At 36.8% G+C, this 20437-nt stretch overlaps 1 protein-coding gene and 1 long non-coding RNA gene across 2 annotated transcripts in view; one reads left to right on the top strand and one right to left on the bottom strand.

Annotated features, from left to right (window-relative positions):
- The window catches only part of LOC139765143 (uncharacterized), a 78095-nt gene that overhangs the window by 17083 nt on the left and 40575 nt on the right, over positions 1-20437 (bottom strand). The window contains exon 5 of the mRNA XM_071692336.1: positions 17389-18801. Within this exon, the coding sequence (XP_071548437.1) occupies positions 17389-18801 (1413 nt within the window). The remainder of the gene's footprint in view (positions 1-17388; positions 18802-20437) is intronic.
- Positions 7667-11763, top strand: LOC139765184 (uncharacterized). The gene is made up of 3 exons (XR_011716601.1): positions 7667-7733; positions 8563-8619; positions 11126-11763. It is a non-coding gene; the product is annotated as an uncharacterized lncRNA (long non-coding RNA).

Here is a 20437-nt window from a genome sequence, read left to right as displayed (position 1 = left end):
CCCGCGTCTCCTCGTTCCCTCTACCTCTGACGCATATATCCTCTTTGTCAATCGTCACTCATTCTCTCCATGTGAACAAGCCATTTCAACACACCCTCCTCTGCTCTCTAAACACACTCTTTTTATTACCCTTTCATTACTTACTTGATCAAACCACCTCACACCACATATCATCCTCAAACATTTTATTTCCAACACATCCTCTTCCTCCGCACAACCCTATCTATAGCCCATGCCATGCAACCATGTAACATTGTTGGATCCAATATTCCTTCAAGCATACCCATTTTTACTCTCCGAGATAACGTTCTCGTATTCCACACATTTTTCAATGCTCCCAGAGCCTTCACCGCCTCCCCCACCCTGCGACTCACTTCCACTTCCATGGTTCCATCTGCTGCTAAGTCCACTCCCAGATATCTAAAACACATCACTTCCTCCAATATGTATATATATATATATTGAAAGGTCTGTGGGGCCTGGATGGGGATAGGGAGCTGTGGTTTCAGTGCATTACACATGATAGCTAGAGACTGAGTGCGAATGAACGTGGCCTTTTTATTTTTGTCTGTTTTCCTGGTGCTACCTCACAGAACAGGGGGTAGTGATGCTGTTTCCTGTGGGGCAGGGTAATGCCAGGAATGGATGTAGGCAAGCAAGTATATGTATATGTGTATATATGTATATGTCTGTGTATGTGTATATGTTGATACGTATATGTATGTATATGTGTGTGTATGTAAAGAGAAGAGGTGGTGAAAGCCTTATATAAGATGAAATGAGGCAAAGCAGCTGAAGCAGATGGTACTTGCATTTGAATTTCTTTAAGACCAGGAGGAACTGTGTTGTTGACTGATTGGTTAGAATGTTCGGTGTATTTAGATATTGGAGAGATGCCTGAGGATTGGTAGACTACAAGGGGAATAAGGTGATTTTTCACACTACATAAGTACAAGTTTGACAAGCATACCTGGTAAATTGTATGGGATAATATGTACACAAAGATGAGTACCAGTGGTTCTAGTAAATAAAAAAGAATGGGTTCTATCAAATAAAAAAGAATGGAAAGAAATTATAAACTTAAGACAGTCAACATGTGGTTCATGCTAACCTTGGTTAGGTTTACTGTATGCTAAGAATAACTATGAGAATGATACATTATCTGGGTACTTTCTTCAGCAACTGTACCTTGAACACTATCCATGAAAACACATTGATAGTAAAAAGGTTAAAGTTTGGTATCTTTAATTTCTTTCAATAAAAAGATGCAATATCAGCATCGATAATTTGAATCATCACTTTTAACCCATTCACTGAGGCTGTCCCATTTATGGGAAGCAAAGCACTTTTTTGTTTCTACCCAATGGGGCTGTCCCATCTACAGTCAAGCATTTAAAAAAATTCTGCCAATGCCAGACAGCATATTCTTGAGAAAGAATACACTAACAGTCTTGCCAAAAACTGGTAACAAATGCATGTCTAGTATTTTTTTCATCAACTGATTCCATACAATTAATGATGAACTGGCAAACACAGCTGTACAAAAAATGTCCTACTGGCTGGGCAGCAGCTCAGAACCCCAACTAGTAAGTGGTTTAATTGGCAATCAATAACCCATCTAGTTTGGAGGATAGCGAGCTGAAAATGGATGGACTGATTTACAGCCTGATGTATAGGAAACCTTGAGACAAGCACCCATTTTTGAGTGCACATACAGAGCGATTACTTAAACACACGTAAGTAATGTGTAATTAAGAGCAGAAGTGTGTACACAGTAATAAGAAATTAGTCAACACAAACTTTATGTATACATATAAATAAATGAACATGTGAATGTAGACAAGAGAGAATAAAATAGAAAAACTCTGGTAATATATCCCAAAGTGAAAGTGTTTGTATTTGATAAGACACGAATATGAGTATAACCTCACCTGGCAGCATCCACAACCTTAAAACTTCCAAGTATGATTGCTCATTGCCCCTACAAGTAAAGTTTTACATTACTTTTACATTTCTTTTATAATATAGGAATAATGGGAGAGTTATAGTACCTGTTAAAAGAGGGTGCTGAATTTTTCTTCTTTTTTCAAAAAGTGCCGCACAGAAGGTAACATCTGGTCTAAGCCTGCCACAACAAATAAGTTCAAAGTTAACAAGTTCAAGTGGTGCATAATATACAGTAAAAATATCTAGCTAATTTTAAACAATCTACAATTTCAAAATCAGACTCTACATACACTTATACAAATACCATTTTTGTTTAAAGCCTTCCCTTTATGGTGGCTAGAAAAAAAAAGCAAATTGTACACAACACAGTAATAAATGACAGCTAAAAGGCTTAATACCTTAATCATAGTTTACTATGGATAGTGAATGGTGAGTGTGCTAGATCTATAATAAAAAATCAAGAGTTCAGCTGCACTTTGTTACTCATATGCCAGCATACGCCACAAAATGTATTCAATTACCAACTAAACTTTCGCAATCTAACCAAGAAATTTAAGCTGAAAAGTTGTTTCACGACACAACCCTGTCTTACTTGCCTTACTTCATATATCAAACAAAACAACACTCTACGTGACAAAGATATTTTCACCAATACATAAAAGCAGGTGAAACACTTCTAAAAATCAAAATAATATGTAAAAACCGTACCCAACTTTCCCTAGCAGTTAAGATTTATCTCAAGTTTCAGTCAAAAGATTCTAAACCCATCAGATAAAAAAAATAAAGCTGCCAAGGGGCAGCTGAATGTGCTAACCCCTCCTGACACTTTGGTTCCTATCGATAGTTTGTTCCCAACTGTTTATCAACACTTCAGCCTCTATCAACAGTTCATTCCTAAACATTTTCCAATACTCCCATAATCCTAACAAAACCTAGCCTTTGGTAGGTTATGAACTAACAGGAGCCAAAGTATCAGCCAACTCCCAGAAGCAATTACTCCATGCAGTCCCCAGCAGCAGTAGGCCAAATTAACAATGTATTTCAGTTGCTAGGGGAAGTTAGGTGAGATCACATACATTCTGATGATTTCTTCAGTGTTACACCTAATTTCAAGTTACTTAACCTCAAATTTTCCTTGATCACAACTCTTACAACAATATCATTTATCTGCAATCTTATAAAAGTATTCTACATCACTTCTACTTAAAGCAAAAAGTGTACTAATATCAGTTTAGCCCAATTCCATTCAGAAATACAATTGTAAGGCCAAACTTATACTTCACCAGGTTCCCACTGCATTTACTAACACATAGCTCCTGTTGCAAGCACCAGTCTTTCCCACCTGTTTCATAAACCAACATACAACTTCTGTTGTGATTTTCATATCACCAATTAAATGCATCAGGCTGAGCAGTAATAGTTTACCTATGTGCCACAAATTTTCTAACTCTGGAATCTCAAAGAGCTTCTTGCAGAATTTAGACATAATATGGCAAATAAATCAAAACCAGGGTTGCACCCTAAGATCATTTCTTTTTTGTTTGATGTTAATAACTTAGTCAAATGACAAAAACAGGAAGCTCTGGGAAAATGTGGGGTTAACACAAAAATATTGTGGGTAAAACAGAAACTATAAAAACTTACCCAAATTACCCAAGTAACTAAATTTTCTTTTTACCTTATTTCTGATGTTAAGCAATAAAGGTAATAATTTTCAACCTGATTTTTCATTAAGCGGCTATGAGATTTGTTCGCTGAATGCAACTGCCTATGCTCACTGAAAATGATCATCTCCAGTGGGAGGAAGCATACAAAACTTTCAGCACATAAATAAGAAAATGGGACAAAAACATCTGCATTACTTAAATAACACTGAAAATACAGTAAACTTAAATCATAAGGGTGTTTGGTGAGGTTTCTACAAGTATTGATGGTTCATAATAGCATTTTACATTTCACCAATTTTTGCAAATATTTATCTCGCATTTTACTTTACTTTCATAGCCCTTACCACAACTAACATTTATTACCATTGGATAAGAAAAAAAATGGTCATCACACCCCTATCTTAATTCTTCCTCTAAAATAAATCCATAACAAAAGAATTCTTTTCATTTCCTGTAAGCAAAGTCACATGCTGAAATATACTTATATTAACATCATTCCTGTGGGATGCATTGACATTCACCATATTTTAAGTGCATCACAGAATAGCTCCTGTTAAATGCAAAACATAACTCCTGCTGCATGCACCAGATTATGACTTCAATTACATGCACCCCAACAGAACTTATACATGTACCAGGGTAGAACTTCTCTTGAATTTACCAGGATATACCTCCTGTTACATATCCTAGGTTACAGTCCGTTACATGCTCCACTAGGTTGCAGTAACCGCTACATGCATCAGGTTATAGCTCCTGATCCGTGCACAAAGTTATAGCTCATGTTCCATGCACAAAAGTTATAGCTAATATTCCATGCACTAAGTTAAAGGTCCTGTTATTGGCACTAGGTTATAGCTCCTGTTCCATGCACTTTGTTATGGCGGCTTCTGTTGATGTGCTAGGTCATAATTCCTGCTACAACCATAGGATATAGCTGATATTAGAGGCATTAGGATACTGATCACGCTACAACCATAAAATATAGCTCATACTGGAGGAAAAAAGTATAAAGGTCCAATTGCATGCATCAGAATACAGCTCCTGTTCCATGCACCACGTCAGAACTCCTTCTCCATGCACCAGCATAGAGAACATTTGCCTTTACACCGCCATAAAAGGAAAGAAGAGATTTATGTGTAAGCATTAGGAACGGGACGGAGCATGACCATACTGGCATCATGAGGATGACAATCAAAGCATATGTTTTAAAAAGAGTGATTAACTAAACAAAGTTTGCAAATCTTACCAGCTATTTTTGTCTCTGTACTTATATCCGATATCTGTTCAAGTTCCGCTGATAGACTGCCATGTTTGGTAGCGACTTTTAATCGCCTATCAACAAACATTTTATCCAGTATTAACAACAGAACAGTCTTCTCTGTATTAATATTCCTCCGATATTTTTCTCTCGAGTTAAGATACCAAGACCTGGGGCTGGTCAGCCCGCAGCCTAACTATTGTATCCCCGGGTCGTCAATCACTGCCCTTGCCTTTCTATCACACCTCCACACTTTGTATTGTACTACACACGTCCTAACACTATCAATAAAAAGTTCCATTCGGTGTGATGACGCCAGCTCCTCCAGACACTAAACTTGCTTGCCTCCACCAAGGCTGACTGACAACGTGCACACACACACCCGATGCTGTTTGTAAACGCACCTTCCAATCTGCCGCGTCGGTTTTCATACAAAAGTTTTACCCGTCGCTAAATATAACATGAGCATTCACCGCCATCTACTACAAGGAAGTTCCTTGCTATGCAATAGTATTTCGGCCGGATTTACAAGGCCAGTGGGTTAAGTTCTAACCTTCGAAAATCCTCGTCCTTGGCGTGGTGCGGCAACACTGGAATGTAGTGTTGTGAAGAGAGCATCAAAAGGCGTATTTTTCTTTTGAAATTCCTGAGTTAATGTTAGTAGTCAATGATACCAAAATAGTTACCATCTAATATCATTTCATTTCCGTATGTTTATTCTTAATCAGATATTTCATCCATCACAGATATTTTTTATTTCGAGTACAAAGCTGTGGCAATGAAAACGACTTCTACATACTTCCAGCCAAGGATATTCCCTTATATTGTTTGTGGTCTTTCAAGGCAAAAACAAACCAAAACTTACACTTACTATATAAGGAAAATACAGTAAATCACTTTAAATATCAGGTGAAGCTGTGTCATATTGTGTATTTAAGGTCACGAGGGGAATAATCATTAAATCACATGTTCTTCCATTCAAACTAACTTTGTGCGTTTACCTACTAATGTCTTCACAACTATGATTTGAGAAATGAATAAGCTATTATGTATTCTGACAGCTGAGCCCAGCTGCTTTTCAACAGGTCATATGATGGATGATTTGCGGCAATAGTACCAATAGGGAGGCAAGCGAACTGATTATCCGCAAGATGGCGACAGTCCGTGGTGCCACATCTACAATCTCTCCCTATCTTTACAAAGATCTAAACAGACCGAGCTATGGTGTCTTTCTTCGCAGTTTTCAGCAGGATAAATATCTAGACAAATTTCTGCTCTTATTTGACAATGTTTTTGGATGGTTTGGAAGAGTAATTTTTGGGTTGTAAATTGACTTTGTTAGGCAATATTACAATGTAAACAACTTCACGTACGCGGTAAATTTAAAGCTCCATCACTGATTGTAAAGAGCAAAGTTGTAGGTAGGTGGGCGCGGGCTGGCCATGGCAGTGGACAGTGGTTTATGAATGACACGCCTGAGATAAATCCCACTACTACTGTATCTCTCATTCATCTCCGATACGCAGGGAACTGCTGGAAAAGGTACAAGTCCTTTGCCTCAGTCATGTAACGGTAGATGTAGAGGTGACCATTACCGAAATCAGGTAGAAATCTAGATTTTTTTTCATCCCTAGATCATCTGTGGTATCTTTCAAATAATAATGATATAATAATAATAATAATAATAATAATAATAATAATAATAATAATAATAATAATAATAGTAATAATAATAATAATAATGATAATAATAATAACAACAATGACAATGATAATAATGATAATAATAATAATGATAATAATAATGATAATAATAATAATAATAATAATAATAATAATAATAATATTTAATAAACTCTTGCATCTATTCTGCTGTTTTCAAGAAATATGTAGATACATATATGCTATTCCAGTCGTAAGGCGAATCTACTAGTACCAGGGAACTATAGACTTCTTTGGAGAAAGTGCTTCAAGGAGGCTGAACTCCCAGTGATGTACAGCCTCGTAAAAGATGCCTCTTCTCTCAGTGTAACCTTCCACAAGCTGAGTACAGTGTGATATTTCTCTTGATCAGAGAAGTTTTTCTTATTAACTAACAAGAATATTCATGAGCTCTTTATTAACTAGAAATCTCTGTCATAGGCAAAATTTATAAAAAAGAAAAAAAGCTTAATCTGTTTTGACCTTGTAACCGAATTTTACGGCACACGCGCGTGAAAAGAATAGCACATTTCCTCCTCCCAAATATATCTTTAATGTACAACGATCCTCTCTTTTTGTCTCCCCTGAAGATGTAATAAATGAAGGTGTACAAGGACTTATCGTGTTTCATTTCATTTTTACTCGTGCATGTTAGCAATCCTTAGATCACGCGCATCACTGATTCTGCTGCAATATATATATATATATATATATATATATATATATATATATATATATATATATATATATATATATGGATATAGGGAGCTGTGGTTTCGGTGCATTGTACATGACAACTAAAGAACACATATGAGCAAATGCCGTCTTTTTTTCATACGTTCCTGGCGCTATCAAGCTTTCGCGGGAAACGGCGATCGAGTATGAAGGGATATATATATATATATATATATATATATATATATATATATATATATATATATATATATATATATATATATATATATAAGCTAGCAGAATACATGCAAGTTATTATAATAATAATAATAGAAAAAAATCTTTATCGTGCGTCTGGCAAAACTCAAGACACCAATGTCGTACGTTTGCGACAGTAATTTAGTACGAAATTTCTCATGTTACGTTGTGCTTTACAGGAAGTGTATTTACTAGTTTTCTGAACATATGATAAACTGTGGCTTTAAGTATGTTGCACTGAATCCAGCACAAAGTTACGAATGTGATGTCATTATTTTACGGGAAAATGCTGGCAACATGGAGAAAAAAGTTTTTGGTACTGGTACAAGAGCACGGCAAACACTATTTTCTGAGAACACACTCATGTAATAGTGTAAACTAGTGACCAATAAAGCAAACTTGTCTATTTCACTGCTTTCGTTACAAAATGACATGCTCACAATATATTTTTCTTTGTCTACAAAATCACGGTAATTTGTCCAATAGAACAAAACTCCCATGATCATAAAGCATCACCCGTTTTATCTAATCAAAATGAGAATTTGGCTAATTAAATGATTTAAGTTTGCATCCAAAGAACTCAAAAGTGCCAAGTTCCCCAAGTTAATGGTAAATTCTTACACACAACTCGTTTTGAAAAGTTTCATATTCTTGGCAAGTTCGTAATTCACACCTATCTTCTGGATATACAATTGCTTACTGTTATATTTAGGACCATATTAAATGATGACAATCCACCATTGACGGTTCTGGGATAAAAGGAGGCCATATTTTATCTTTTTTCCCCACCGTTTCTGAATGATAAAATAATAATAATGCTAATACTAATAACGATAATAATAATTATTCCTACAAATTATTATTACAACGGCTCCTATAATGTTTATTGGCATCAGTAAAACTGCGGACAAAACAGCGCCTGATGTTATATGAACTATTATTATTGGCTTCATTTCCATATACATAAGAACTTAGATTCTTAATACACATTTTGTAGGAATCAGTTTTGCAGAATCACATCTCTAGCCTTATCTCAACACAAATGCTTATTCGCAGGAATACCTCACTTGTCGTGGTATGGTTGCAACTACCCACAGTAAACTACGCACGCAGGTAAAAAAAAAAAAAAAATGCAGCCCATTCCACACACGTACACGCACATAAGTTATTGGACATGAATTTGCTGTTATCTACCATTTTTGGGAGTCAATATACATTTCTCGAATTAGGAATGTTTGTCTCTTTCAGTAACATTAAAAGGTCAATCAATGTCACCTTCCTGTGGTTGTCCACGATCGACCAACAAATCACCGGTTTTATACTGCATTAACAGTTCCGGTCTTGAGTGAGATTGTGCAGGTTTTCATACTTAATAGAGACAATTCCTCCAGTAGGCCCCTTCCTTCTCCCCCCTTAATCTAGAGGGAAAAGTCACTTTTGCCCCAAGAAACTAGGTCCTTTTCGGTACATCAGTGGGAATTGTCATGTTCCTTGTGAGCTTTTATGATTAATCTTCAGGCATGTTTGAGGTTCTAAACTATGGTTCTTCAGACTTGACATCATGTATTACTGTAAATGATTTTTAACATGAATTTCAAGCGCCATCTCTTGTTCATTAAGTATCTAAGCAAAGTATACATTTATTATACTTTAACAAAGAATAAACTTATTGCAATTTTGGGAGGTTACATTTCTGAACAGGAAAAAACAGAACTTAGAAAATACACTTTATTGCTTGTAATAAAATCTTTTAGCAGAAGAATACCATTCATATTTAGTGTTTAATGCCTGTGGACAATCAGTCCACATAAAGTTACACTAACAATCTTTAATGTCATGAGATCCATATTTACATCATCATGAATTACTTCAGTAAAAAACTTGGTGCGTATCATTGAACCCATTTACTTGAAAATACTTTTCGATTCTCATTAATTTAATATCTTTAAAAAATAGGACTTTCGTACTCAACTCATGGCTAGACCTTGAATGTAACCAAAGCAATTACTATATAACTTTGTGCATATGCTTATGATGCTAGGAGTAGTCCATCCAAGCACAGTGTTTATGAGTAGCAAAGCACCTGTACCTAAAAATTAGTGCATAGTTATTATAAAGAAATGTAATGTAACAAAAGGTGATGTCGGCTACTCAAAATAATAGTGATAAGGTCATCACAAAACCCCCATTTATTGAAATAGTCTCTCTTTAGTGTAACAATCATAATATGCACCACATCATATGTTAACCTTAGCTGGACTTCACTGTGGCCAACCATGTCCAGCTTTCTCATCCATATCTATCAGCAGGTTACTGCAATATACTATACTGAAATTCTGAAGAACCATGCCATGTAATTACAGAGAGCACTTATGTGTATTTGCCAATAAATTTTAAAATTATGTTTAATGAGCATTTAACTAACAAAGTTGACATTTTCCTTATTTCAAAGTATTCATCATTTCAACTATGTACTATTACTGGACTCTAAAATGAATTAAATCAATGTAAATTGTATTTCAGGGTCTGTAATAAAACTTACATACAACTAAAACAGCATAACTACTAACTTTACAATATTCCATTTCCAGATTATGAATTCTGTTATAACATCACTAAAATGCAAAAGATAAAAATTCCCATTTGATTTAAAAAATAATGCACATACTGAATTATAGACGTAATAGTTATCAATTGTTAACCAATTGTCTCTAGTACTAGGAAGAGATGGCATCATAGCAGATATGAACACAAAACTTTTATGTCCTAGCGCAATACAACTCTTGCTGATACAACATAAGTACTTACGACCTCCATGATTATCTGGGCAGCACTAATCAATTTTCTCATCAATGCCTGGCTTGTTTTCAGATTGGTAATGTGCTGGAGCTTACTGCTACAAAATTACTTAATGAAATTACTCGCTACGTATTTGTCCATGAACCCTAATATTGTACCAGTCTTACAAAATCAAATACAAACCATTAATTTCTACATGAAAAAAAGGCCAGAATGTCAAGTCATGCTGTTAAATCCAACTCAATTCAGTTCTAATTCAAATCAGCCTAGTCCTTTCAGCTTTTGACCTTGGAAGCAACATAGTTTGGATACAAGATCTAGAATAAAATTTAAAGACATCAACACGAAGTTTACTCTGTCAATGTTTGATCCCCACAACTAAACCCTACATGAAATCCTAGCCTTTGCCTTCTCAAAGAATTCCAACCTTGGTATTTAGACAAACATGTACAATGCAATATACTTGATCTTCCCTTTTACAAAGTCAGTAATTAATTATTGGATCCTTGTTCATACTTTTCCTGTGTTACCATACACCAAAGAAAGTCAGGACTAACCATGCTGCCAATACATCAACCTAAATACTAGATGTTTATTTCATCTAATTCATAACATCCTATCCTAGGAAAACTTTAAATTTTCTACAAGGTTTGCTTCTCTTTTGCTTTAATCCTTATATATTTCTTATATAAAAAGTCGCTGGTCATGGTGCGAGTTTCCAGAGGAATCGTGTCATACAAATTCCAGTGCTCATATGAAGACTGCACACTCCATTTGTTGTATACAGGCATGACCACTACTAAATTTTCCCATCTTTCAGGTCATTTACAGAGTGGGAGCCCAAAGACACACCTAACACCCTGCCACTACACCACCCTCTCAAGGAAGATGTTGGAGAAAGGAACTATAACAGACACTTCACCCAACCCCAGACAACCTCAGATACTTGAGGCCCTCTACACTGAAGAAAACGCCCCGAATATGAGCCCGCAGGCTGACAATCTTGTATTACCAAGTACTCAACATCTGACCTATCTCAGCAAAAGTGAGACGAGAACTGGTTATGTCACATAGCAGCATGCCCTACTGACCTGAAACAGCCAGCTTTCATTGGTCAGACAAGGCAGTTGCTTCCTTACATATTTATCCCTCATATTTAATGATTTTTCTTTTGATCCTCAATTTTGGTACTTAAGCCTAGACCATACCATACGCTCCATACACTTGTGAATGTGATATGAGTCATGAAATGCTGTGCTGTTTAGTGTTACTACGTACCTATAAAAAATTACACTATGTTTCTATCTGAGTTTGGTTCTCCCCATGCAATGACCTTTGGCCAGCTTATTGGTAATCTACCTGAGCAGTATAAGAGAATCATTAAATGAGTTGAGAACACCAACAAGAAACTCATAAATGCTGAATTAGCAGTCACACATGAACACACACACACACACACACACACACATATATATATATATATATATATATATATATATATATATATATGTGTACGTGTAGGAAGAGAGGAAAGTGATTGGTTCTCAGTGAATGTAGGTTTGCGGCAGGGGTGTGTGATGTCTCCATGGTTGTTTAATTTGTTTATGGATGGGGTTGTAAAGGAGGTAAATGCAAGAGTCCTGGAAAGAGGGGCAAGTATGAAGTCTGTTGGGGATGAGAGAGCTTGGGAAGTGAGTCAATTGTTGTTCGCTGATGATACAGCGCTGGTGGCTGATTCATGTGAGAAACTGCAGAAGCTGGTGACTGAGTTTGGTAAAGTGTGTGGAAGAAGAAAGTTGAGAGTAAATGTGAATAAGAGCAAGGTTATTAGGTACAGTAGGGGTGAGGGTCAAGTCAATTGGGAGGTGAGTTTGAATGGAGAAAAACTGGAGGAAGTGAAGTGTTTTAGATATCTGGGAGTGGATCTGTCAGCGGATGGAACCATGGAAGCGGAAGTGGATCATAGGGTGGGGGAGGGGGCGAAAATTTTGGGAGCCTTGAAAAATGTGTGGAAGTCGAGAACATTATCTCGGAAAGCAAAAATGGGTATGTTTGAGGGAATAGTGGTTCCAACAATGCTGTATGGTTGCGAGGCGTGGGCTATGGATAGAGATGTGAGCAGGAGGATGGATGTGCTGGAAATGAGATGTTTGAGGACAATGTGTGGTGTGAGGTGGTTTGATCGAGTAAGTAACGTAAGGGTAAGAGAGATGTGTGGAAATAAAAAGAGCGTGGTCGAGAGAGCAGAAGAGGGTGTTTTGAAATGGTTTGGGCACATGGAGAGAATGAGTGAGGAGAGATTGACCAAGAGGATATATGTGTCGGAGGTGGAGGGAACGAGGAGAAGAGGGAGACCAAATTGGAGGTGGAAAGATGGAGTGAAAAAGATTTTGTGTGATCGGGGCCTGAACATGCAGGAGGGTGAAAGGAGGGCAAGAAATAGAGTGAATTGGAGTCATGTGGTATACAGGGGTTGACGTGCTGTCAGTGGATTGAAGCAAGGCATGTGAAGCGTCTGGGGTAAACCATGGAAAGCTGTGTAGGTATGTATATTTGCGTGTCTGGACGTGTGTATGTACATGTGTATGGGGGGGGGGGGGGTTGGGCCATTTCTTTCGTCTGTTTCCTTGCGCTACCTCGCAAACGCGGGAGACAGCGACAAAGTATAAAAAAAAAAAAAAAATATATATATATATATATATATATATATATATATATATAGATATGTGTGTGTGTGTGTGTGGATCTGGAGTTTGCTTTGAAGAATATAAGTGAGAAATACTTAGAAAATCAAATGGATTTGTATGCCACATCTATGGATCTGGAGAAGGCATAAGATAAGAGTTGACAGAGATGCTCTGTGGAAAGTATTAAGAATATATGGTGTGGGAGGCAAGTTGCTAGAAGCAGTAAAAAGTTTTTATTGAGGATGTAAGACATGTGTACCAGTAGGAAGAGAGGAAAGTGATTAGTTCTCAGTGAATCTTGGTTTGTGGCAGGGGTGTGTGATGTCTCCATGGTTTTTTATTTGTTTATGGATGGGGTTGTTAGGGAGGTGAATGCAAGAGTTTTGGAGAAAGGGGCAAGTATGCAGTCTGTTGTGGATGAGAGGGCTTGGGAAGTGAGTAAGTTGCTGTTTGCTGATGATACAGTGCTGGTGGCTGATTCCGGTGAGAAACTGCAGAAGCTGGTGAGTGAGTTTGGTAAAGTGTGTGAAAGAAGAAAGCCGAGAGTAAATGTGAATAAGAACGTTATTAGGTACAGTAGGGTTGAGGGACAAGTCAGTCGGAAGGTAAGTTTGAATGGAGAAAAACTGAAGGAATGAAGTGTTTTAGATATCTGGGAGTGGATTTGGCAGTGGATGGAACCATGGAAGCGGAGGTGAGTCACAGGGTGGGCAAGGGGGCGAAAGTTCTGGGAGCATTGAGAAATGTGTGGAAGGTGAGAACATTATCTCTGAAAGCAAAAATGGGTATGTTTGAAGGAGCAGTGGTTCCAACAAGGTTATATGGTTGCAAGGCGTGGGCTATAGATAGAGTTGTGTGGAGGAGGGTGCATGTGTTGGAAATGAGATGTTTGAGGATATTATGTGGTGTGAGCTGGTTTGATCGAGTAAGTAATGAAAGGGTAAGAGAGATGTGTGGTAATAGAAAGAGTGTGGCTGAGAGAGCAGAAGAGGGTGTTTTGAAATGGTGTGGTCATATGGAGAGAATGAGTAAGGAAAGATTGACCAAGAGGATATATGTGTCAGAGGTGGAGGAAAAAAGAAGTGGGAGACCAAATTGGAGGTGGAAGGATGGAGTGAAAAAGATTTTGAGCGATCAGGGTTTGAACATGCAGGAGGGTGAAAGGCTTGCAAGGAATAGAGTGAATTGGAACGATGTGGTATACCGGGGTCGACGTGCTGTCAATGGATTGAACCATGGCATGTGAAGTGTCTAGGGTAAACCATGGAAAGTTTTGTGGGGCCTGGATGTGGAAAGGGAGCTGTGGTTTCGGTGCATTATACATGACAGCTAGAGACAGTATGAATGAATGTGGCCTTTGTTGTCTTTTCCTAGCGCTACCTCACACACATGCAGGGGGAGGGGGTTGTCATTTCATGTGTGGCGGGGTGGCAACGGGAATGAAGAAAGGCAGCAAGTATGAATTATGTACATGTGTATATATGCATATGTCTGAGTATGTATATGTATGTATACATTGAAATGTATAGGCATGTATATGTGTGTGTGTGTGGACGTGTATATCTATACATGAGTATGTGGGTGGGTTGGGCCATTCTTTCGTCTGTTTCCTTGCACTACCTCGCTAATGCGGGAGACAGCGAAAAGTATAATAATGATATAATAATAATATTACCTTTTCATAGCTGGTTGGCACAGGCAAGAGTGCCCTTATCACAGCCATCTCATATACACTATGCATCCCATCCCAAGCTATGTACCCAATTATCAAAAAAACCCAAGGGGAGGATGAACAACTGGATTGAGTTGTAACAGTGCTGTCTTTACACCATGTGGGTACTAGGTTTTTCATACCTGAATGCCATTTCCCACTTTAGCATGTTCGTGCCAGGAACAGATGAAGAAAGGCAGCATTCATTCACATCCATTATCTAGCTGTCATGTGCATTATTAAGTTTTAGTCTACAAATTCATTTTCATCTATTCCTGTATACTACCTCTAGAAAGTATCAGTGTGTACTCTAGTGTGAACATTTTGAGACCAATGACAATAGGTATTTGGATGTGCCAGTTGTTCCGGCCATATGTTGCCGTTGATGTATGGACATATACTTTGTCATAATCTTACCACACATTTGTAATCATTCGTTATGAAGGGCAATAATAGCTCCTCATATTCCCTGTGAGGCTTCCATATTGATTGGAATGTGTAAGGCACTACTGCCTCATATTGCCTCTGTCTTACACCCAGCGTGCTCATGTGGTTCATGGCATGTGGTTCATAATTCATAACACATTTACCATGATCAAACTGTCTTTCATTATTCGGCCAAACATAGCATGAAACCATAATGAAACAAACACATTGACTGTGAACCTCATGCCTGCTATATTAGTACATAAGTAAGGGGTTGTGAGGATAAATGTACCAACCCTCCTGACACATAACAAGTTAAACATATGTTTTCAGTAGTCGTCAGTCACACCCTGCAACAATAATTTCTGAAGCTACTTTACTTGATGCACCTAGCACCTCAGCCACTACGTATCTAAACCATTCCTGTTGTATGAGGACCAACAACAAGCCCTAAAACAATACTAACAATATTTCAAGTTTAATAGAAAATAAAAATCCAGTTTTCCAACTAAAAATTCAGCATTTTGGTTATAAACTCTGACAAGTGAGACTTAAAAGCATAAATAATATAGAGAAAAAGCATAACAAGTTCAGCATGATATAAAGTAATTTTCCATATAAAAAATACTTTATATAACAAATATTTTCATGATGGCATAAGGGATAGTATTCATAATCTAAAAAATTCTAATATCAGAAACATACAAAGGAGGCAAATGTCACTCAGTATGGTAAGCTTGTAAGGTGAGTCTTCCCTAATGTCTATTAGTGACCAAAGATAATACACCATTGCCACACAATGGTAACACTCAAGTACGGTAAATACTTATGCTGTCATGTCTTTCATGGTATCAAGTAAACCAATTTTGCCCCTGTAAGAAAATCTCATGATTCTTAAAATCTACATAAACTCTAACTTATGACTAGAACCCTAGCATCATATTACAGCATATGTACCTCATATCAACAAAATTCCTGTATTACAATATCAAGCAAAGAAAAACTGAAATAAAAAAGACACAGAGCCCTTTATTACATACATGATGGTAAATTTACTTGAAATGTATTAACTGTGTATTAAATAAATAAACTCAGATACCATCAACGATGATCTACCTATTGCAAAAGAAACCACTGTGCATCCCTCATGTTGTATCCAAACCATCCAAGCTCATACTCATAAAAAGCAATGGCTGAAAATTAAAGTCCTTTTTCAACCCTTACCCATCTTATTCATTCTGCTACTGAACAAATGATTATTCAATACCACAAAGTCTATCCAATGTGACTATACTATAAGGATAGCAAATTCAAAATTTCTTTACCTAAAATTAACACAAAGCCTTTAAAAATTATAAGCCATACATGTTAAGGCAACAAATTTCACATGCTAAAAAGATATAAGGCTCACCTGAAGTTAAATATGGTCTACAATTATTTTTTTCATACTTGATCGCCGTTTCCCGCATTTGCGAGGTAGCACCAGGAACAGACGATGAAAGGCCGCATTCGCTCAGAAAATCCATTCTCTAACTGTCATGTGTAATGCATTGAAACCACAGCTCCCTATCCACATATGGCATATGATACCATATACTCTGTGATACAGTTGTATTTGAGAAGCAAATACCAACAATCATCTCATGATCAAGATATCACAATTCACCCTCAGAACATAACCAATATATTACCACAGATCAAGAAAATAAAATCATCTCAAAATTAGAAAGACATAAATTGTTGTAAAGTCTAGCTACTAAACAATGCAGAGGAATCCTTTGCTTTGACTATTTTTCACATTTTCTTTGGATGACCAAACACACTAGTTTAAATATTTTTGATGTAACATTTCAATACAAACCTTTTTTTTCCTCAGGTCATGAAAAAACCTCATATCTTGCCTTGCAATAGTGGAAAATAGAATTTCTGAAAAATGATCAATTACCTTAATTACAATCAAAGATGATACTTTACCTTAATTATAGCCAATGAATTTTCAGTAAATCAAATTTTTTCAAGAGATTACCTTGGTTACAAAAAATATGATAATCAGCTCAATCAAAGGTACAGTATTACTTCTAAAGGCTTTGCCTTTAAGTAAATATTAGCAATAACATAATATACAAAATAATTACAAGACCCTGGTAAATTTATTTTATATTAAAATTAAATTATTGTAACTACAACTGAAAAAGTAAATAAAGTCAATAATAATATTGATTGTAGCTAAAATGTCTACCTACTACATATCTATATTCAATAATGAGTTACCTGAACAACCCGTTCCATGGCTTCAATTGGCATGTGCTCAATATGCTCAACATGAGCAATATGGAGAGTCTGATCCACATCTGTTACCTGGTCCATACCATTTGTTGGAATTTCCTCAAAGCTATCTGGAGATACCTTTAAATCAGGAAGAACTTGCTGAATCTGCTGTTCTAAAGGATCAACTTGGGTATCCACACCATGTTGTTGCTGCGGATGTTCTGTACTAGTTGTTGCTTCTATAATATCCCCATTTGTAACTTTCCCAGGTGCTATAATTTCTTCAATTCCAGCACTTGGTTCATCAACAAAATCACCATCACGAATTATTTGACCCTGTTCATCAAGCTTTGTGTGACGAGTAATACGAGTTGGCTTTCCTCTTGGTCTTCCTCGTTTTGCCCTAGCCCGCCCTCTACCACGTCCACTACGATTAACTGTCCTCTTGGGCACTGACGATATCATAGAATCTGCAGAAAGTAACTTTCGTGGACGTCCACGTTTCTTGCCAGTGGGAGGAGCTCCACATTTCTTCAGATGCTTTTGCAAATATTGATTTGTTTTGAAAACTTTACCACATCGACAACACTCAAAAGGCCTCTCATCAGTATGAAGTTTACGATGACTTCTTAAATCCCCTTTCGAGCGAAAAGCAGCAGCACAGTCAACACATTTATATGGTCTTTCACCAGTATGAATACGTATATGAATTTGTAAAGACGCTTTTTGGGCAAATGCAGCCTTACATATCTGGCAAGCAAATGGCCTCTCTCCAGTATGTTTATGCATGTGATTTCTTAAATGTGTACTAGTAACAAATGAATCCTGACATATGCCACATATATATGGTCTTTCACCTGTATGAGTTCTTTTATGGCCAGTTAAATGTGAAGAGCGAGAAAAGGTTTGATTACATTCAGAGCACCTGTATGGACGTTCACCTGTATGAATGCGCCGATGTGCCTTTAAATTAGAGCTTTGCACAAAAGATGCATCACACTGTTCACAGACATATGGACGTTCTCCTGAATGTATCCTGGAATGAGACTTCAAGTTGGATGAATTTGAAAATGAAGCACCACATGCATCACAATAGTAAGCACGTTCTGTAGTTGCTGAGCGGGGTTTTGGTCGGGGTGCAGGTGGCTTGGGTCTAGGTGCAGAAACAATTTCTTGAGGATGGTGAGGGTGCTGAGGCATTGCTATTTGTGGGGCTTGCATAGGTGGGGAGACCAGCAAGTTATTGAATGTATTATAGTCATACCATCCTGTGTGACCAGCTTGCCCTACTGGCACAAGATGGTCCATGTACAGAGTGTTCATGTTGACTGAGTTGGGTGGAAGTGCCATCCTGCTATCTTGTAACTGCAACTGCCACAAAATAGCTTCAAATGGGTCCTTTGTCTGTAAAAATGATATTTTTCATCAATAAGCACAAACATTAAAATTCTGAATAGGAAAAGAAAAAATAAATTAAAGTTTATAACCAATGTTGGGCATAATAAGTCTCAACTGACAAACTTGAAAAGGAAGCTTTGGTTAAAATAAACTCATTACCACCACAAGGGGGAAATAAGTTATCAATCATAAGAGTTCTGTTGAAGACATTACATCTAGAAGCATCCCAAATAAGTCCTCTTTGATCAACTGTAAGACCCCATTCTGGAAAAACATACCTCCTCCCCTCCAAAGGCACTCTGAAAGAAATTTGCGCCTGCGCAAATGTGCTAAAAAATTACATCAATATATGTATGCATGCATGTATAAACATATGATAAGAACAAATGGAACAATTTTCAATATACATAAAAAAAAATGAATCTTATAAAACAATGTATATCATGTAGAAAGCTTCCATGACCTTTTCTGCATTCTAAAAAGTCAAATTCTCAAAAGCAGTATGTACATCTATGGGGAAGGTTTCAATGCTAAACTGTACCTTGTTCGATTTGAAGAGTTAGCATGGGGATATACTATAATGAGTCTATACTGAACTTAAATAGTATATTAGTCTAAAACACATGATGGTTCTTAAGAACTGCATAGAGGGGCAATATAGAAGGTGCTATGAATATATTGTGTAAACAGAATGTTACTAAATGCAGTGAAAAGGTTCTTGGTGAATGTGGGTCTGCTTACAAAGTGGGTGGTGAGGGAGGTTAATGCACTGTTTTCAGAGCAGGTTGCAGGTATATGGTATCCTGGGGTATGTAGGTCACAGGTAAATAACTTTACACATGACCTTCACCAACTCTTCTGTCTTCACTAAACCACTCTCCCTTCACATAGCAACTTGACCAAAATATCCTACATCTGCAACCCTATCATCACATACATTCCACATTCCTTGAAAATACTAACTCAATCTCCTCACTTCATCATTATGCTACCACTTCCCCTTTTGTCCCCTTCACCAACGTTCTTATTTGTTCTCTTGTTTTTTGCACATTTATTGTCCTCTTCCCAAAACATATATTTCTCCCTAAAGTTTACCAATATTCACTCACCCCAACTCTCATTTGCCCTCTTATTTTAACATCTGCACCTTCCTCTTCACCTCCTGCCACTTCCTCATATACATCCCCAAATCAATTGTACTCCTACATACAAGTCATATATCAATTAATCATAAAGTGTATATCAATTTCCCATTCTCTTCCCACGTTAAACAATGACTAATGAAAATTTAATTTGTTTTAATATACATACACAGTTACTCTAATATTATTGCATATATTATGAATATGAATTAATTAATAACATCATTAATTGTTAACACAATAATTTACATAATTTCTACGTAAAATAAACTTTGATGTAAAAATGTAGGGTATGTTATATAAACATAATGCGTACTAGAATTAGTATAAAAAATTTACAACTGAAAAGTAATATAAAGTATGTAATGAGTTGATATGTGAAATAACCACTCAAAAAAAATATATATATATACATATAAGCCATGTGCTCGCCTTAAAGCAGTCCATTCAAAAACCAATCAAACTAAAACACAAGGAAGTATACCAATTTGGGGGATTTT

Source organism: Panulirus ornatus, chromosome 53 (assembly GCF_036320965.1).
Source record: "Panulirus ornatus isolate Po-2019 chromosome 53, ASM3632096v1, whole genome shotgun sequence".
In the NCBI taxonomy this organism is placed as follows: Eukaryota; Metazoa; Arthropoda; class Malacostraca; order Decapoda; family Palinuridae; genus Panulirus; species Panulirus ornatus.
The sequence above is the reverse complement of the archived record's forward strand: the minus strand, read 5'-3'. Positions and strand labels throughout refer to the sequence as shown.